The 21672-nt window shown below is 45.9% G+C and overlaps 1 protein-coding gene across 3 annotated transcripts in view; it reads right to left on the bottom strand.

The window, feature by feature from the left end:
* PRKCH (protein kinase C eta) overlaps window positions 1-21672 on the bottom strand; it is a 97989-nt gene that overhangs the window by 11329 nt on the left and 64988 nt on the right. For all 3 annotated transcript variants that reach the window (XR_014946822.1, XM_015865797.3, XM_015865796.3), the window contains 2 exons: window positions 6765-6903; window positions 5687-5875 (listed from right to left, as the gene is read on the bottom strand). Coding sequence is in view for 2 of the 3 variants with exons in the window: in XM_015865797.3 (XP_015721283.2) it covers window positions 5687-5875; window positions 6765-6903 (328 nt within the window). In the remaining variant the exon portion in view is untranslated. The remainder of the gene's footprint in view (window positions 1-5686; window positions 5876-6764; window positions 6904-21672) is intronic.

The following is a 21672-nucleotide window of genomic DNA, read 5'->3' on the forward strand; positions in this document are numbered from 1 at the left end:
ATTGCGCTTGGATGTGCCAAGCCAAGTACAGCAAAGGTGCTCTGAGTCATGCACTGCTTGCTGCAGCATGCAGGGAGGATTCAGACACCTACCACGGTGTCTGAGCTGATGACAGTTCCTACTAGTTCTGACCTCCCAGCATCCAGGTGTGCTGGACTGCAAGCAAACACAGCATGAAGAGAAGGAACATCTCCTAAGAACAGCTCAGAAAACTTCATCTTCCATGCTGACATTCAGGGAGCAGCTGTGGAGAGCAGGCAGCTTGGAGCACGCACATCTCTCCACTCTGATGGCTAAAAACCAGCTCTTTCCTTCCACTTCTCTGTCACTGCAGGCTGTTTGCTTAGATTATGTTAAAATCTGCCTCTAAGTCTTTCTGCTGCAAGAATCCTGGCCTCTCCCTTCTCTCCACATTAATGACATTTTCAAGTTACTTACAGCCTTGGGGCCAGTCTGGTTCAGCTCTGAGTGCTCACCGACCAGAAAACCTTCCTGAAAGATAAGCTAAAGCACACACAAAAGGGAAGCTCACCAAGACTTGTTCTCAATGCAATCCCCTCACCATGCAGTTCACTCCTCCTGCAGCTCATCTCAGTCCTCACTTTGCTTTCTGCTGCCATGTCTGTGTGGAGTGCCCTGGGGGTATTTTGTTTTGTTTCTCTCCAATTTCCATCCCTCTCAGCCTGTTACACTAAGCTCTTGCAGCATAACCCAAATCTCCAAGGGCTCTGCTGGAGCAGTTATCCTGCATTCAGCCAGACAGACCTGCCTTGTGCTCTGGGCACGTGGGTTAACTGAAGCTCCTAAGTGGGAGATTATCATCCTCAATCTGTACTCCCCATGCACTCTTGAATTGAACTCCTCCATGCACAAAAATAATAGTAAGTAACATTTATATCTCATGCAGAGTCACCACTCGCAGCTGTAGTGAAATAAAGAAAAACACTGCTCATTTCCACTGGAAGAAGGGGAAGGAACACAGAACATTTAGTTTTTCCTGGCCTAGCACTACTTGCAGATATAGGGAAGAATAAAACTCTAACATGTCCACACTTCTTCTACTGCTATTTGACATCTTTCTATATATGAATATAAAAAAAACAACCATCAGAAAGCACTACTACAACTGACTACGCACTAAGTCAACCTCTTGTTGTAAGTCAGAATTTGGCCCCATTTCCAGCCATATGCACGATTCACCCCTCCCCAGCTGGAGAGCTCAAGGTACTGAATACCACTCTAAGTTCTAGCTGCAAAAGCAAGCCAGAAGAGCCAAGGAACTAACAGAAATGCTTGAGTTTCTTGTCTTTGGTCTGTCATGGGCTCACAGAGACAAGAGGCTCTTCCTTCTAAATCAGGTGTCAAGGCTGTCTGGAGGCCATTCAACCACTTCCCCTCCCGCTGCTCCCACACCATCTCGCTCCTGGCTGCTGATAAAAGCCAGGCACGAAATCCCAAATCCATCACCTTGTGCTCCAAAAGCCAAACATGTGCCCACAGCAGCTGGGCTCAGAGCCTGACCTGGCTTCAGCTGACCCTCAGAGCATCATTACCTCCACATCTACGCTTGAAGCACTGATTCACAGATGCTTGATGTTAGCAATACAAAGGGGATTCGAAGCAAGGCTGCAAAAGCAAAGCCTAAGGGAGCATGGGGTGGGTGTTCACACCTCAGTAGTAGCGTCAGAGTTCACAGAATGCCACATGAGCCAGAGGGGAGAACTGAACTCAGTGACACAAAGCAGCAGAAACTAAAACCAGAGCACTTCCCTTTTGACTCAGCATCACTTCCAGGCTATTATTCTCTAGAAAAACAGATAAAACTTCAAGTTTTGCTTTTGCATCCTTTTCACTGTATTGCTGACGTCATTTCTTCTCTGAGATATGGCACAGGTTTGCTTTCTCAACTGAGGTTTGCCAACCTTTCCATCTCTCCCAATCCTTACAATAATGCTCATCGTGCTAATCCTCCTGCTGCAGTGCTACCCTGTGCTGTTCTACCTGTGCTGGACTACTGAAACCACAGCCAGCTTCCTCTGCATCTCCCTCTTCTTTTGCCTAATGTTTATTTTTCACAAGAAAACCACTCAGAAGGGGAATCATCCTTTTTGCTTAACTCTGGTGGTGCTTTTCTCCAAAGTACCTGTATTGAACCAGCTGGAGAGCAAACAGGCATCAGTCTGATTTGTGTGCCCAGAACACCCAGCCACATGCCCAAGCCTCACTTTTCAAAGCAGTATTTCAGCTGGACCAGAAGCACCTCAGAGCTGACATTATGACTGGAGGTTGGTACACAAATGCTAAGAGACAACCTCAGCTTCACTGAATTCAGCTACGACAGGTGCAGAAACTCAGGGTGCAGAAGGCAGAGCACTGTTAACACTTCCCCAGGGCAGAACTGGGGAATGTTAAGTACCAATGCTGTCATTTGGCTCGGAGAGCAAAAACATCCAAGTTGCAAATCCTCACCCAAATTTCCAAACCTTTGGGCCAACCACTGTGACTTCAGAAGACTATTCCATGGAGTGACTCAATAGACTTTGTCCTCCTCCCCTCATCTAACACCGAAGAAAATCCCTTTAGCTTTCCCTGTCATGAGAACTTACTTCCCATTACTCCACTATTGAGCTCCAGTTCTCTCTATGTCCCTTCCTTCCCCCCTCCAAAACAAGCCCTCCTGCTACAAACAGTGTGACTGCACTGCATTTGAAAAAGTCATACGCGAAGCAAGTGAAACACGCAGCCAAAATATCACCCTGCTTATGGGAAACAAGAGGGTTGTATTTCATTTTGCAATTCACTCAGCTTAATCCCCAAGCCTCCAGCTGCCTGGAAAGCCGCTTTCTTTGCACAAGCACTTTTTGCTAGTAACAATTCACAAATTCAAAACGTCAACGTGCTGTAACAAAGCAAATCCCAGCTGCACTCTCAGCGTAAAAGATACGGTCCAGCAGTCTCTGCTCCCTGCCTGCTCACTAAGTTCCTCTTTCACAGCCTCTTCGTCTTCAGACATTGGTGATTACTTTGCTGATAGCACAGTATGTGAAAGAGTTCCTTTAACAGGCACAGGTTGCATAGCACTAGTGCTATGGGCCAGTGCTCCTCTGGCATACATTTGGGTAGAGCTCTGAGAAATAGAATTCTTGAGGGAGAGGGGAAGAAAGGATCGTAACCAAAGCAAAACTTTTATTTGGATTGAGATAAAGTGGCCTAAAACAATCCAGCAGTAATTCCCCCCTTCTGCATGTCCTTCCTGCCCACAAGCAAATCCATGCCCAATTGGACTTGCTTGCCCAAGAAGCAGAAGACCTCAGTTTGAGTTCACTCTGCCTGATTTGAACCCATTATTCCCTGAATTTCCCAGTGACTTGCTCCAGTCATGCAAAGTGCTGTACACATATGGGGTATGGGATTTCCCAGTTCCCTGCTCTGGGAGTACAGATTCCATCCAAATCCTGTTCCTCTACACTGATTTAGCTCTGCCCTGCTTCCAGCACTTCAATGACTGTATCGAGGATGAGAAAAAAAACCCAAAACCACAAACCATTAACAAACAGAAAAAGAAAACGTCTCTTAGAGCCCAAATCTAATTTGAATTCTAAGCGTGGTCTCAGGGCACTGAGGTTGTTTTTGTTTCCCTTGGTACCGCTGCTCAAAAACACACCAGTAACACCCACTGCTCTAAATGAGGGCGTATCTTGGTCATTATCAGGAAACTGCAAAGATGAACAGGATGCAATCTTCAGAAATCAGGTGGTTTCTGATGAGGGGAAATTGGTGACACACAAGTATGGTAAATGAAAGCAAAACAACATAACAGCATTCATGAAACAGGTCCTAAAACCTATCATCCTTGCTCATAATGAAGAACTTCTAGAAGTCAGGCTGGTCAAATGCTTTCTAAACCTACATACAGACATTTGTAGAGAACCTCTTAGTGCCTACAGCTAATCGCATCTTCCTGGCAGGGGAATTTGATTTTAGTTTCAGAGCTTTGTACCACTCAAGAGCTAAGTGAATTCTCACTTGTTTTGCTCAAGGTTATAGGCCAGAACTTTTAGAGAGGAGATAATCCAATTACTGAGGCTATTAAGGCCTTAGCCTGCAACTAAGAGACCCCAGGTCTGATTTCCTGCTCTTTCATAGGCCTCCCATGCCATGTAATTACTTATTATCATTTCTGCCACTATGGCAGTGTAGTGCTCTGATTTTCCAGGCTCTTAATATCATGGGTTAGAAAGCATTGCCACAGCTGCACATCAGGGAGCTCACATTCACTTTCTTTAGACATAAACAACACAACAGAGATTAGGAGGTGCTCACACAGTAATGACAATGCTGTGCCTACAGAAAATAACATTAACATCACAAGACTACAATAAGAAATTCTCCTTAAAGATTCTGGCTACCAGATTAAAGCCCTGACAAAATCAAACTCTCCTTTAAATGGTTCTTTCAATATTTAATTTCTCCATTTCTTTGAGTCAGCACTCTACACGTTACTATAAAATGCTGTCTTATCCAATTATTCCTTTGGCTTTCTATTACCATTCAGTAGTACCAACCCTTGAGTATGTCTGTGTTCACAACACTTTGCAAGGGAAGGACATACTCTGATCCTTCTCTACTAGAAGTGTGCTTAGAAATACAAAGAGATGTGATCGTGGGCAGGAACAAGTCAGCAGCAGAACAGCCAAGTTAGGTCTCCTGACTCCCAGGTTAACGACTCTGTCATTGATTCATGACAAAGCCAGGCATCTCCAGTACACCAGGCACTGTTTGTACATGCACAGTCTGAAACCTAAAAACCTTCCTCCTCACTTTACGGACAAATATGCGAGGCACAGGATAAGAGAGCTCCTGGGAAAACTCAGGAATACATGCTAGAACAAGAACTAAGTGTAGTCAGCAACAGCTCTCCTCAAACTATTTGCTATACAGCCCCTCCCCCCCTACCTTTTTTCCCCCAAACACACAAAAATCAGAACCTTATGTACACCAATTGGCAGTGGTCCCCAGGGGAAAGTTAATAGTGCCAACAGTCAGAACAATAGATTATCAGGAAGTCTTCACTTCACCGATGCTTGAGTCACATGGAAATCACAGAACTGGGGAATGACTTGGGCTGGAACTGACCTTCAGGACCATCTAGTTCTAGTCTTCTGCCACGGACATGGACACCTTTCACCAGACCAGGCTGCTCAAAGCCCCATCCAACCTGGCCCTGAGCACTTTAAGAGATGGGGCAGCCACAGCTTTGCTGGGCAGCCAGTGCCAGGGCTTCACCACCCTCACAGTGAAGAATTTCTATCTTATATCTAATCTAAACCTATTTTTTTTTAGTTTAAAACTGTTACTCCTTGTCTTATCATACAGTCACTGCTGGTAATACTGTATATACCTGCTACTTCTGTTCTGGAAGATGACCATATGTTGTAAATCATTAAGCCAGCAAGGAAATGCTCAGACAGGCAGGCAAGCACACACTTTGCTTGCCAAGTTGGCTGCTGGACTGTATAAAGGACATAACTATGAAAGTATACTGAAGTGTGGCAGTTTATTCTTCAGACCAAGACAAGAAAGGGCCAGGGTCAGGGAAACAGCAATTTCTGAGCACCCATCCTCTTTTTAATAGGTTTACACTGAAGAAAGCCAGGACAGAGTGAAGACAGTGGAGGGAACTCACCGCTTTGAGGATTGCCACTGCATCCTGCTGGAGCCACGTTGGGTAGACAACTTCATCATTCAGAATAGCCTCAAAGAGGTCGTCCTCGTTCTCTGCCTCAAAGGGTGCATGGCCACACAGCATCTCGTACAGCAGCACACCCATGGCCCACCAGTCAACATCAGGGCCATACAGCATCTCTTGTAGAATCTGGAAAAGAGATGAGAACAACATGTCACCCTTAGAGGTTCCTAAACTGAGCCAGAGAGGAAAAGAGATTTGGAAACATCATTGCAGAAGTTCTTGCTGTGCCCTCACAGTTCTCTCTGCTATGCTGGATGTCTACATGACTTATAGCTGGGAACCCCTTGATCCACATTAAGGTACATCAGATCTATTAAATGACTGAATTAGCTTGGCTGCTCACTGGGTCAACAACGCCTTTGAAATGATCCTGGAGTTTATCAGGAGGAAAAAAGACACTTCAGCTAAACTAAGAGCCTCAGAAGTGGCAGAGCAGCCATGTGCATGAGCTGATACTGCCTTTTCCTTGCCCCTGGGAATGAAATGCCTGCACAGCTCCAACAGCAACACTTTCAGCTGGAGAGGGGAAGGAGCACGAGGGTGTGAGAAATACACAAAAATCAGCCACAAAGATTCATTTGTTTTGAAAGGAGGATCTGAAACCCCGTCAAAACATCTGGCAGCATCTGGAGGGCAGCTGCTCCTTAATGAGGTGTTTATTAATTTTGTAATGAGGTTGCTGAATGACAGGGAATGTGATAAGGTAGAAAAAGGAGCAGAGAAATGAGATTGAATGTGATGTCCTTTCAAATCAAACTGGGCCAGGATCTGTATGTGCCTCTTCCTCAAGTGTATCTGCAGTTGTAACTCCACTTTTTACCTCACCTTTGCTTAAGAAAAAGATATGTTTACCTTGGTGCCTCATATTTTGTTTGCACCAGGGACCAGCAGCAGAAACGTGCATCTAGTAGGAAACCTTACACCCAGCAGCCAAATAAGGCCTAACTAAAGACATCAGAGAGCATGCTGGCTGCTCAAAACTGACATTTCATGGTCAAAGAAAGATTCCTTATACCTCTGGAGCAATGTAGTCTGGTGTACCGCAGAAGGTTGCTGTGGTAATGCCATTGTGAATGCCCTCCTTGCACATTCCGAAGTCTGCCAGCTTGCAGTGTCCTTCATGGTCCAGCAGCACATTGTCCAGCTTCAAGTCCCTGCAATGACACAAGTTGCTACGTGCTTGGAGCAGCCCAAGAACAATTGGAAGCAGCAAACACTTTCCTGCCAAACTGCATTTTACATGGGTAGGTGCTATGAGTTTGCCCTCACGGCTTTCTAAACACAGCACAGGCCTGACCGGCAGAGCTCCTGCTCACCCAGCTCTGGGACTCACTGGAGCAGAGGTTGCCAGAGCTGTCAAATTGTGTAATGATGCTCTGATGCAGCAAAACGCCACACAGGTGACATTTCCTTGTATGGAAACAAACTTCACTGATAAACCTCACCTGCAAATTCTTGGAAGTCTTTAAAGCCTTCCCAGCTACACCCCTTCCAGTAGCTCATGTAATAACCTATTTCCCACTGCAGTGCTCACTGGGGTGGGGGCTTCCTTGTTTTATACCTATTCCCTGCCATGAGAGTCCTGGAGCCAAATGCTATCAGTGAGCAAGCTGCAGACAGGCACATTTTCCAGTACATCACCTGTAACTGCCAGGAAGCACCTCACAGGGCTGCCAAAATGACAGAGTCTTCATGAAGCTTATCAGGGAGAACGCCTTAGGAATAGCCTGCAGTCCTAAGTACCGTCAGGAACATGACCAGAAAGTACAGGGTCATCTGCAGACTTAGGCAATGCCTTCCTAAAAATACATACTAGCTCTTGGCACCTCCGCTTCTCAGCTGTCAGACGGGCTCTAGGCACCATCACAGATGGAGGAAAGCAGCTACGATGGGAGTGCAAATAGGTCACTTTCTTTTTTTTCTTTACAGATTGGAGAAAATCTGCATCAATGAGTGTCCAAAATCATCCTGGTAAACTAAAAATTACTAAAAGTTTCTGCTGCTTCTCACACAAGATGCAGTTAAACATCTCCAATACAGAATGAACTGACCTAACCTTGGACAACAGTTCTGCACAGCCCTCACAGAAGCTCTGAGGCATGGAATTGTTACCATCAGCATTTACTAAGATGGATGACGGGCTCACTGGCCTAGACAAAGTTCCTTTCAAAGTCAATTGGGTATCCAAATAGAAACCAAAAGAAATGAATTATTTGAGGGTCTCAGAGCCTCTTTATGAAATCCATGCCAGAAATCTAATCAATGTTGACCCCTGGTTGGACATCTATTGTCCTGGAAAGGGGAAGCAAAAAGGAGACTGGAACACAAGTGGCGTCTCCATACCAATGTGAAGATCTGTGGGAAAGCTGAAATCTGAATCCAGCTTGATCCCACCCATCTTCTATGATCTCAAAGTGAAAATCAGGCTGTTGACTGACACCTTGCACTAGCATTCTACAGCCCACACCACCAGCAGAAACCTCTCTAGAGTTTAAGACAAGCTCTCACCACTGCACTGTTAAAATGGAAACACCAGTGACACGTTGTGCTATACAGAGCCACATCCTGCCCTAAAGAGATATGACAAATTATTGTTAGCTTCTTTTGAATGGATAGGTTAAGCAAGGAGTGGAGGTCAAGTATTTACCCGTATTTGCCAAAGCCAAGACCCAACACTGACTTCCTGAACATCAGTTCAAGATCTTAATCATACGACCACACATCCTCTCTCTCCAACTTTAACAACAGAGCAACAGAAGCCAGCAAAAGCCCCTCTATCAGGATGCTGCCCACCCCAGAAGGCCACTGGCTGTCTGGTGGCCAGTGAAATTTGGAGGTTGAGGACAGAGCCTGTGCTCATCTCACACTGCAGTATTTGCTCTGGGGTGGGATGCTCAGCAGAAGATACTTATTTTTCCCCTTCTCAGAATTAAGCATAGCCGTTAAACCGTGTGGGCAAAGGATTAGGTGAGTACAATGAGTAGTATTGTACATGCTCGTCCAGGACAGTATGCCTTCAACAGCAGTTTACAGTCAAAGCTGCTGTTGCTCTTCCTTGTGGTTACTGGCAGAGCAGGGAAGCCCTCCAAGCATAAAGGCAGGCCTTGTTTCCAGGAATCTGCAGTGATGTGGTTGAAATGCACAGTTTATTCTTGGCTTGGTGTTAAATGCAGCAAATGCCATTTGAGTCCTGGGCAGGCCTAACATTTTAGGGAGGGTGCACCTAACCACGTGACCAGAAGGAGAATTTAGGTCCATCTGCTTGGAGATCCCCCTTCCAAGCCTCCTCCCACTCCCCACAACATCCGCCACGTCCTGAAGTTACACCTGAGCCAGAAGAAACGCAGCTATGTACAAGGACTAAATAAGGCTACAGTCGTAGACTCACAGAATCACTACAGATGGAAAAGACTGCCAAGATCCCCAAGCCCAACCCCAGTCCACCCCCACCATACCCACTGCCCACATCCCTCAGAGCCACATCTCCATGGTTCTTCAACACTTCCAGGGATGGTGACCCTGGGCCTTGGTTTCACTGTGCTCACAGATTGCAGCAGCCATAAGCTCTGTACTCTCTGCTCTACGCTGACAGCTCACCCATGCATCCCACCGCATAAACCAGTGCAGAAAAACACAGACAGGTTTCTAAGATTTACAAGGAGCTCTTCATTTCAGCAGCAAGGATTCCGGGAAGCTGATGAAACTGGAAGCCATCCAGCTCACAAGGCCCAAATCTACCTCATTTCCTTAATACTTGCATTTTCCATTCAATATTTTTAGCAGTTCCATGAAGCAAGAATGGCAGAAGGGTTCTCTGAGGGCTGTATTTCTAAGGTCCTGTTGGGGCTCTGCTTTAAGCCTTTCACTGCCAAACTTCCCCTGGAAAACAGACTTCATCCTGACTCAGAAAGGCAGCCTTTGTCCTCATACACAGTTATGGCACATCAGGTTAACAGCATCATTTTATTCTAGACCCAAAAGAAATGACAAAACGAGCTGCCTAAGCATCCTGCACTGAGAGAGGTGTTCTTTACACATTAGCCACTTCAGTCTGACATTTGTAAAGAGATGCAATTACAATTGCAGATGATCCAGGCCTTTCTGAGGCACGTCAAATGCAATTTCCCAGCACCAGCGAGTTTTGCCAATGAATAGGTGTTATATGAGTATCTGCCTCTCGCTCTGCTCAGATCGCCTCACTCGTGACATAGAAATATATTTTAGAGGACGAAGCTTTGTGGTTTTTTCCTCCTTTTGGCTTCAGCACTCTGTGTTGCAAGGGCCATGCATGCAATAAGGAGCTTCTTTGCAGGAGCAGCTGGTTTCCCACTTGAATTGCCTCATGTTGAGGTCCTCCTAGATTTGGAAATCCCAAAGGCACAGTTTAAAGCTCATAAAAGTCCAGAGATCCCATCTTAAGGGAAATGATTTAGTCACTAAAGATGTGGATAATACAGCAACAGCTAGACACAAGGGCAGCTGCAACGAGGATTATACTCCAGCCAAATGTGAAAATCAATATATATATTTCATATATACAAAAAAATACCCAAACCCAAAATTAACCACATGATTGTTCTGTTTGTTTTTTGGCATTACTGAAAGGGAACACTTTGGTTTTTTCAGTCTTCAGCATGCAAAGTAATTTAGATATTCCTGCACATGTGCACTTAACCTCCTTTGCATGCAGGGACTAGACTTTGATTTTTTCTCCACCTCTTCTGTTGAAATCATTTTACCTTGCAGAAATACGAGCATCACCATTACGATGGAGAAAAAATGTGTTTCTATTGCTTGCTTTCCTAGCCAGAGCAATACATGTTTCCATCTCCTGCTGCTCCAGTCAAACTGTAATTCTTATTTTCCAGAAAGAAACAACTGCAGGAGAGGTGAATGAAATAGACATAGCAGGCAGAGCAGTGCAGGTGTTAAGGTACTTATCTAAGAGGAAGGATTTTCAAGCTGGAGGACCTGCTCCAAATACATGCCAGGGACAACACACTAATACTTGGACTAACTATGGAGGGGAGCAGGAGGAGGCCTCTAATGGAGAAAAGCCCCGAATACCTCTGTGAAGTTTATAACATTCCAGTTTTCCTTTGCATAATGCCGAAATTGAAATATCTTATTGTACTTGAAACCAGCATTCTCTCGAATTGCAATAATTAGATGTTTTTATGACACCCTAACAATCATTTTGGGCCCAAGTGAAACTTCCTTTCCTTCCTTCTTTCCACTGTAGGTTTTGGGGGCGCACCAGCCGAACTCAAAGAATATAATTGATTTCACAATGCCATCTGGAAAGGACATCAGAGCTGCGTGTTCCGCCCTTCAGGTGCTGCATGGAGTTGCACCAAAATGCCAGCTCAGGGAGTGCAAAATGTTAATTCAGCTCCAGGCTTTCCTTACCCTTTCCTTGGGTAAAGAAAACGTTCCATCTAGTTTTCAGCCAACTCCCTAAGTGCAGTGGCAAACTCAGGCTAACATGGCACAACCAAGGACAGCAATCAAGGAAGAACTGGCGATCGCTCCATATATGCGTAAGTAAATTCATAATTACAAGAAAGCAGGAATGAAATGGAGCGAGGTTCTCTCCTCCGCTCTTCCAACATCCAGAAGTTATTTTCCAAAGCTGCCCACACCCAGGTGTTCAGTGTCCATAAATATGGGCACAACGGCTCCAAACAGAATAGAATTTCTCAGAAACAAACTGAAAACAGAAGTATGGTATCATAACCCAAGAATAAAACTAAGATCCAGACTAAGTGGCTTGAATGAGGGAAAATCCTTGAGATGTTCTACGCCTGTGCAGTAGGATAAAAGCACAATGGATTATGGCCACCCAGTCTCCATACAGGCTATTGAAGACACCAGGCTGGCATGCAGTGATCCAACATCAAGGCCCAGACACAGAGCTTTGGGAAAATCATGCCAAGCACATGGCCAAGGACCTCTCTGGAGGGCAGATGGGTATCTGAACCTGTGCAAGGTCTCATATCTACCTATTCCCATGCTCACTAGTATGTCCAAAGAAATTCTGCATCAATCTTATTCTCTGACTGGGATAAAACTGATTAAGCTTTAAAATGTATCCTTGCTTGGTCGCTTGGGTTTCAGACTAAGACCTTCAAACACCCGCATCCAGAAGCACCCTGTTATAATGTTTTAATCTTAAAGTCAAGCAGCCCTCCAAGCATACGGACAAGTTTTTGCAAGCCACCAGCCCTGGTTAAGGCAGCGCTGCGTGTTTTCTGGCAGAGATGGGCAGGGAATGGTACTCCAGGTTTCCCCCCGTGTGCCCGACTCCTTCCTGCTGGTGGGGGCTCTCTGTAAGCCAGTTCCTGCGACCAACCTTGTCCCCACATTTCCTAGGCTGCTGCTTTGGAGATTAAACAGTACCCACGAGGCTGACTTCTCTTACAGCAGAGCAGCTGGCAAGCTGGCAGTGCTCAGGATCCAGATCTCCACTGGTTTGAAAAGCCAGCAGTCCCACCTTCCCTCCCCATGGGCACTTCAGAAAAGTACCTGTGGAAGCTAACACAGTTACTGACATGATTTCATTGCTATTGAGATGAATGGGCATGATTCACTCTCCAGTTAAATTAGAGTGCTAGGCTAAAGCATACAGATATAGACTACAAAAAACCCCTGGCACACCGCAATACGTAATCACAAAGCTTCCATCGCATTGGTGGGTCTGAACCCAAAGAGGCACAAATCAAGGGGGACTCCACAGTTGCTCCACGTACCTTCAGGGTCAGGTACACCTATAAGAGCTTCACCTTTACCATACACACGGCAGCTAATGACAGCTCCCACAGGCAGCTTTACAAGGGCAGAAAGACATTCTTGTGCAATGGGGCAGCAGAGAGCTGGGGCCATTACTGCTGAAACACAGACGCGCTGGAGATTGCTATGTAATCCCAAAGATGGTGCAACCCTTAAGTATTTATACGTTCACATGTGTGCGTACCTTTTTATATATATATATATATATATACACATATACATATATGTGCATATATATTATTTGCAGCACCTTTATGTGGCATTCTTGTCAGGAAAGAGGTGTTACACTCGAGGTGTGTCCCAGAATCCCAAAGTAAATGTCTCATTTACTGTGGGAAGGTGAGAGGTGGACACAAAAAGGCTTCGAGCCCTCGGTATTCACACCACACACACCTCTCCGGATGAGCTGCCAGGCTGAGTGCCGAGTCCTGTGATAGATTCCTTGGTCCCATTGGGCAGCAACACCGGAATTTGTTGGCCCAGAAAATATCATTTGCTGAGTTGCTCCCAACAGAGCTTCTATTTTATCCCTGCCAAAAAAAGAGGGAAAGAGAAAAAAAAAACCCAAACCAAATCCAAAACACAACACTTCTTTCTGTGAGTCCCTTTGCCTGAAGTCTTCATAGGAGGCGTATAACAGGCTTGAGACCTCAATGCATGGACAAGACTAAGAGGTGGACTTATGATAGACGGTGCCACAAAAGAATAAAAAGCATATGCCTGTTATGTCACCTTGACAAAAATAGAGCAGCATTGACTCAAAGCCTGATACAGAAAACAGAATAAAACCAGGCCTATATCTGCAGTACAACGTGGTCCCAGTGCTTCCAGATGGATGGAAGAGCTACCCAACGAGATCAACGCCAGCTACCCACAGCCCAGCTCTGCAGTCCTGTCCCTGTAGGATCAATACAGGCCCACACTGCTCAAGAGGCTCCTCTCTCCAGCAGCACAGTGACGTATTCTCATGTCACCACTCCTGCCACTAATCCTGCCCCATGGGAACTAACCAGTAGTTCAAGCCCAAGTGACTCTGTGCTCTCACTGTTAATCTCACAGCTGCTCATGAAGTCTACCCTCCCCACGCTCAGAGTCTTAGGAGGAACATTTCCCTCCAGCAAACACCAAAAGGGGGAAAAAAATATAACAAGAGGCACTATGCATCATGATTTTATGTGCAGACTGCCTCCAGCAACAGCCTGAGCAGCAAACAAACCTGTAAAGGCATTTGTAATGCCAACAGCACATGGTGGGGAAGAAGACACTCCTGCACTGAACCTGTATGTCTTGTCAGTCTTCTTCCTATTTGTATAACACGGCTAAGGTTCACTTTACTCTGACCCTTATCCTGAATCCTGGGAAATCAGCACAAGATGTCCTGTCACATTCAGTCAATTTTGGATTAAGCCCTTAGAAAAAAAAAACACACACACAAAAAAGCATTAAACTTCCTAAGGCTGTGAATTACAGATCCAGATTTATGAAGCTAAGGCTACAGGCACTGAGCTCCTTTGTGTAATGGAATGAACAATGCCAAAGACAAGAGTATTCCATATTTTTAGAGGGGGTTTCTTAAAAGCACTTTGCTTTGGCCTGTAGATTTCCACTGTCTGATTTACTATTCACTTTGGAAGGAGAGATATTGGGACAGAACAGACAGTTTGCAAAACCTCACTATTTGCACAGAATTTTCCTGCATGTGATGAAAAAGCAATCTCAGTGCTAACAATACACAGAGCACACAAAAGTCCCAGCCCTGTGCAGGAGGGAGAACTGCCCAGTCCCCAGCAGAACAGATTTGAAGCATGCTTCTTAGGAGCTGCTGTATTGAGATGTTTATGGCCGTTGCCAATAGCACTGACTCCTTTCTCTAAGGCTCCAGTGGGCAAAGTGCTCTCCTTACTGCTCTGATCTCTCGCTTCTTGCCACAACAGTCACTTAAACAGCAGCAGTGAAATCAGATGGAAGAAGTATTTGCAAGAGCGTGGTGAATGGCTCATAGTTTATTGTTGCTGTTCTCTCATTACAGGGAACTCAATCTAGGCTGTGTGAAGCCCACATACCTTGGATAAGCAGGGCAGAGCTGGGTAAACTCCTGTCTGGGTATGCCAAGCTCCCTGCAATTCCACTCCCACTTCTGTGGACTCCTGTCAGCTCTGCACCATGATGACAGGGATGAGATGCATCTAATACGATGGTGTAATCCAGTATATCTAATCTAATATAGAGGGTATCAACCTCACAGAGCAGACTAGGAAGTTTATGTGCAGGAGGCACAAAGGAGCACTTTAAGGACAGGAATGAGAACAATGACTAACTTCAGCATGCAGCAAACCCTAAATATGATGGAAATTTGGAGATGTGGCCCATGTGCCTTGCAGTCAGCTGAAAGCTGATTCAGAGTCAGTTCATGCTGTGACTCCATGTGCTCACTCTTCTCTTTGGGACCAGGACACCTCGATTACTGGTATCTGGTGACTGGTTTTAACTCAGCCCTCTTCAGGCCAATACTAGATTTCGGGAATCACAAGTTTTACTGTTTTAACTGGGGAAGAGCTGAAACTCTCAGGTTCTTCTTTACATAAGCCTTTACTAAGTTCTTAAGGGTGTTTTTTTTATTACTATACATCTCTTTCTACAGGAATTAGATACTACAACTCTTCACTAAACTTATTTCCAATCTAGAAGACAAGAAACCACAGGGAAAACAGAAATGCTTACAGCAGTGATGACAGCACACCAAATCACAACTCACAATTGAACGTACTGCATCTGAACAGGACAGAACTGCATAACAACACACATTTTCTATCGCAATACCAAAGTTAGCCAACCTGAGGGCAAGATGTTTTCCAAAGAACCTTTTGTCTGTCCTTGCTAAAGGTACAAACACCCAGGTGACATCTAAAGTGCTTTGTTTTATAGCTTACATCCCCATCAAAGTTTAGCGCATTTCACCTACAATTGTACATTTTTATCTTGTGGCAGGAAAACAGTTCTTAATGTTATTGACAACTCCAGTGGGTTCAGCCATCAAGCACTCCAGACCCACCTACTCAGAGAAGTACGGCTACTCTTAGATTGCTCTACTGTTTTCAGATGCTTTCCCCATCAATAAATAATTGATTGAGGACTAATGGAAGACCACAGAAGCTCAGGAGTAGAAGGACTCACTCCTGACCTATGAAAAAGGAACAAAAAGTGAAGTATTTTAACTTCTACATGCCAAAATGCATCACCCACAAAAGAGATATTAAAACTTGTGATTTCCTGGAGTCAAGGAGCAACAGAAGATCTGTATCCTCTCCATGTTTTGGGAACACTACATACACGTGTGGTTTATCTGACCCCCACTTCTTTTCTCAAGTAAACCTCACAGTGTTTTACTTCACAGATGGTTTGCAAATCCCCTTATGATTTTGCATGCAAACTGACTCCATGGCGGAGCTGTGAGAGCAGAGAGGGGTGGGGGTGCTGGTGTTGCAGCATCCTTTGGGCTAGACCACATAAGGAAAACATCCACACACCATGATATGGAGACCACTTTCACATCAAGATTACATCCTTTTGCACTGGGAACCAACTTTCAAACACATGGCTGCTTTCACTTGCCACCCCACATTGTCCCTGTGGTGACTTGGAAAGCACCACTGCGATATGAATGCAAACCCAGCTCGGTTCCTCTTCTTCTGTATTATTTGCATTTCTCCACCCATGCCCACCTCCACAACCAGCCATGCTATACAGATCTTGGCCCTGGGGATCTGGTGCTCTGCCCCCTGACCAAGAGCTTGCGGTCCCTCCTGGCGCCAGCAGCAACCTTCATCATAACTGGAATGGCTTAAAACACAAAACACACAACAAAAAGAAAATCCTTATCAACAGCTTTCATTCCTCCACAGCAATCAAAGCATGCTCCCACAACAGCTCTGCCCAGACACAGGAGTAGGAGAACCTGAGATGCAACACAGTGTTTGGATGCAGCAGGCGCTTGTCCCAAAGCTAATCCAAGCTTTGGGGATCAGGCTGTGCACCCATGGATGAGGCTGTACAGCAAACTTATCCACAGAGCATTTCTTTCTATCTCGAGGGGAGGTGCCCCACAGCTCTGGTGCCCACACTGCTCTCATACCACAGACGCCAGAGCTCTGACACCAATGAAGCGTTACTCAGACAAGCGGCGGCTGCTGGTTTTACCAGCAGAGCTCCTTTGTCCTCAATTGCCCTGGGCAGCTGGAGCTTTTTCTGGCATCTGATGAGCAAGCCTGTGGCTTTTACTTCATGTGCAGAAATGAAATAGAATGTGGATCTAGGCTCTGCTTTTTCCTGAATCTTTAAAGGAATGTGCTCGGGTTTAGCTGCTAAGCTACCAGCAGAGCTGTTTTTATAAGCTAAGGATAAGCGCTCTTGCTCTGGCATCTTGTCCAGCAGCATGGCACTGCTTCCCTGCTATTACTACTTTCCCTACTACTTTCCTGTCCCCTCGTTAACTTTGGGGTGCTGGGCAGCTAATGGTGCAGTGACAGAGGGACAGCCAGTGCTTCTCCACAGCTACACCCACCCCCAGCCCTGCACATGGGAACAGCCACAGCCCTCACCCAAGCAGAGGACACCATTCCACACTACTTATGTTGCAAGCGATTACGGGAACACAGACACTGCCCAGATCACTCTGGCCACGCTGCACTGAGGCTCGTGGTGTTGAATTCCAATGCATTTACTTGTATTGCGTAGTCCCTGCTCTGCAGAGCTGTCCCATCACACAGGCTGAGCCATCCCTAGGATCAAGTACCATTAAAATGAGCAAGGCTGGAAAAATCTCCCCCCTCCACTGCACGAGTGCTATATGGGCTTGTCATTGGTATAAGCCAACCATTACTTCACAATTTTCCAGCACCCGCAATCCACATCATCAGTAGGCAGGTGGGCTGGGCTATTTACGCGTGCAAACCACTTAAATGTTAACCCTGCAGTGGGTCAAAAGGAAAAGCAACCGGCACAGAGGGCTCTCAGAGCAGCCAGACTGTGACTCACAAGGAGGGTGCACAAATGCAAGGCTTTCAGCGAGGCAGACAGAGAGGTGAGGGATTTCTCTAGAGATTCATCCCAACAGACAGACAGACGCAAGGAAACACGGCTCACCTTTCCCATAACAGGCAGATCGGGTGACTGCCCTGCCCAGGGAATTGCTATTGTCCAGCTTATTGTTTTCTGCCAGGTTAAAGAGGGGCTGATAGGAGACTAATTGCTTCATTAGAGGGGGGAAAAGAAAAAGCAGTCTGGAGTAACCGAATTATTTTGTAGACTGTTGTTGTTTGGGTTTGTTTCCATCCTGTCTTAGCAAACATTAATGACTTCAGTTGCACGGGTATGGGGGAGGAAAGCCATTACGGTGAGAACATGGGCTGCACAGACATCTCCCGCTCAGCACAGCCCAGCTGGCCTCTACAACCATGTTGGCAACCATCACAGCCGTCTGTCTGTCCACCCTGGACGTCAGAATGAAGAGAGCAAAGAGAAACATCACATTTTCCTTTCTCATCTGTCTGACCTCAGCAGCTCCGACACTTCTGGGTGTTAGCTGCACTCAGTCGCCTCTCCAGAAAATAATGCTGGATGAAGAAAAAGAAGGGAAGGTTTCCCCAGAGAGTGCACAGTAAGGCACCAGAACCCAAAGGCTGCAAGATAAAGTTTGGTTGTTTGGGTTTTCTTTGTTTACAGAAGCAACAGTGAAACTTCTGAGACTACATCTGGTGCCCGGAGTGATAGAATGCATCCTAAAGCCAAGGCACACAATTAACGTTGAGGATCTTCCTTACATAACAGCACCTGGGACACAGCCACTTGCTTGGCCAAGACTGCGAGTGGCCAAAAAAAGCCCAGAAGTGAGAAATGCCTGTGCTGTACCAGTGGCTACATTGATCCTCACTCATTCAGCACAGCATTCAGGGAACTGGGGATCAGGAGCATACAGGAATTCTGTGCTCACATCTATAAACCAAGTCTGCTGGGAGACAACCATCTTCTGACTGCAGGAATCAGATCAAGCCATCCCAGGTCACATTAGAAATGTCACCAGGGAAGAGGTGGAGAATTTCAGCGGGAGTTTTGGTTATAGGAAAGCGAAGGGAAAGCAGGGAAAGCTCTCTGCCTGTTAAATAATAACTTCAATTAACCTGTCCTAGACACAACAGAACACAGAGATACCTGATTCAGGTTAGATATTAAGAAAAATACTTCTCAGAAGGAGTGGTGAGGCCCTGGCACAGGTTACCCAGTGCAGTGAACAGGACAGCTTCCAAGATAGCTCTGTATTATTTTCTATCATATTTTTAATGTATTTATTTTTTGTCTAGTTAACCACCATAGGTGAGCTGAGAGGTCTCACTAGATAAAGAAACACAACAGAGACTTTCCACTCATTAATCAGACACGTGCCTACGCAAACTGCAGATATTTCATGGCCTTAGAGGCTCAACAGCCAGCCTCACTTCACTCTGACTGCTTTCCATCAAGTCAGCACTTCCTTCTTGAGGGTAGACAAGAAAACAAGTTTCAAGCAGCTCCTTCACAGACTAAAGCATCTATTTGGCAGATATGGTGCTACAAAAGCTTATCTGGGCAGTTCTTAGGGATGCTGAGTTCACTTAGGAGGTCAATTCAGTTAGGAGTTACACTAATCACCAAAACCCCAACTGGTTGCCATCAGTCAGCCATTAACTTCCATTAACTCTGCAGCTCAAGGCACAAGGGCTTTGGGCCCTCCACAGGCAGCAGAGCAATGTGCAAAGGGAAGGACGCAAAGGAGTGCTGGGCCACACTATATAAAGCTATCCACTGCTGGCTCCATTTGCACAATCAATTAGTTCCTCAAACGAATCGTGGCACTCAGCCCCTGTTCTACTTTGCCTGCAATGAATACGGGTACAGAGGCTGTTTCCTCTTCTCTAGTGTTTGCAGACAAACCTCATCACTGAGAGTGGGAACAGCTGAATTCACTGTTTTGCCGTGTCCCAAGCAGCACAAAGGAGATGGAGAGCTGCAGCCCTCCTGCGGCTTCAGCCCTGGCCCTGCTGAGTCCCCACTGAGCAGAGCCAGCAGGACCTGCTCCTGCTCTGTGCCCAGTTTGCTGGGGCAGAGCTCTGACCTCGCAGCGGGTGGGCTGTCTCCTTGGGAGCAAGGCCAGCTGGCAGAGCCACAGCAGCTCCTCGCCTTCCTCATCCATGTCAGGGCCAGGCAGAGAGACAAGAAGGAGGAGCCCACTGCCAAGGTCTTTGCTCCTTTTGCAGAGGAGAGGCTGAATGCAGAGACTCCTAGTGCTGCTTGGGCACCAGGTTTGGAAACAGCAATATATGAAATACTGAAACAGCAAGCTTCAGCTAAGAACAGTTATAATGCAAGAGGAAAGTTTAAGCGAAACACACTGGCAACGACAACAGCTAAATTACAATGATGAGATTGAAATCTCCAAAACACAGATAAGCATGCAAATATCCCTGAGATGCTGGGAAACTGAAATACAAAGCGCAGTAATTCAGCTTTCAGGCACAAGTGAATGAGGATACGGGACCTTGCTTGGTGCTTGTTACTTCTTCATGATCAGGTAAATGTCAAAAGGAATGTAACCAGATCCAGAGAAGGGAGGAGAAAACCCGAAGCCTGCCTGCTAAATGCCATGTACCGGATCAGCCTCTGACACGTGTCCCACACCGCCTGTACACTGCAATGTGCTGCAGCTGCACGGTGCCAGCATTTGAAGCTTTATTTGAATGATGATAAAGTTGGAAGGGACAGCTTCCTACCGCTCAGAAATCAGAGAGTGGTGCACCTCTGCAGCTTTGAACATATCACACCTTGTAATACAGTTGAGACTTGATGGCCTGCTGCTGTTCCCATTGTTGTCAGCTGGAATATCTCCACTACCTTTACTGGAATAATAATCAGGTAATACAATTCTGAGACTAAACTGTGCCTTTAGGCACTGCCTGATAAACGGGAGGATCTCTATGCCATTAACTGCAAAAGTGTTATGACTCAGAGGCCAAATGATGAGCAATGCTTTCCCCTTGCTTCACATGAACAGGCTTTGCAATTTTTATCCATTGCTGCACCAGCAGCCAGCTACAACCCCAATAACCAGCTTGGCTGGCACACAGAGGGCAGGAGCTGAGTTGTGCCCGCTGTCCTGCCTGGGGCAACACGGACATCAGGTGTGCTCCTTACCCTATGGCACAGCCAGGCTGCCAATTCGGACTGACACCCAGCAGTGACAGTACCCACTGCTTCTTCCTAAGGTGGTTATCAAAGCCAACCCTGCAGGCATTCAAAGCCAGGCTGGATGTGGCTCTGGGCAGCCTTGTCTGGTGGTTGGCAAACCTGCACACAGCAGGGGGTTGAAACTAGATGATAATTGTGGTCCCTTCCAACACAGGCCATTCTATGATTCTATGATGTTGCTACCAAGCCAGAGCAAGTCAAATTCTCCCTGGAAAGCCAGGGCAGTTGCTGCAGGCCAAGTATGTCAGCAGAGCTGATTTCTCATTGTCACTCTTACATCTCTAGCAGCTTCACTCACTGCAACTTGTCGTACTGCAAGAAATCTTCCATTTCAGCAAGCCAGAGGGAACAGATGCAACAGCATTTTGTTGGCATAATCTTTGTTTTAAAAACACTGTAGAAAACATTCATTAAGGTTGACAGGGACCTTTTCCTCAGCTATAAATATCAGCCTCCCTAATGCTAACTCATGGGTCATATTCTCTGACATTAACGCTGAAAGCTTCTTCAATTCAGTGTTATTTCCAGAATGCAGGTGGGTCCAAAGACCAACCACACGACTGGATTAATGGGAAATTACTAACCATTTCTTATTTTCAGAAAGTTTAATCTATGTATTTCCAGGTACTCTGGGACCTAAAAACTTGAGTCTAATTCTGGGCTTCTCTTTTGAGAGCTTTGGCTGTAACCGTGATGTATAGCAAATTCATAGATAACATGCTTTCTAACTGTGAAATGTCTTCATAAGAATGCAGCGGTCCCTAAAAACACCAGAAAAAATTAACATTGAATTGCTTCTCCCTGCCACACATGAGCAATAGTGCTTATTTCTACTGTACTGGTACCAGGACTACCAA

Source organism: Coturnix japonica, chromosome 5 (genome assembly GCF_054131305.1).
Source record: "Coturnix japonica strain WE chromosome 5, WE-NBRP24, whole genome shotgun sequence".
Taxonomy (NCBI): Eukaryota; Metazoa; Chordata; class Aves; order Galliformes; family Phasianidae; genus Coturnix; species Coturnix japonica.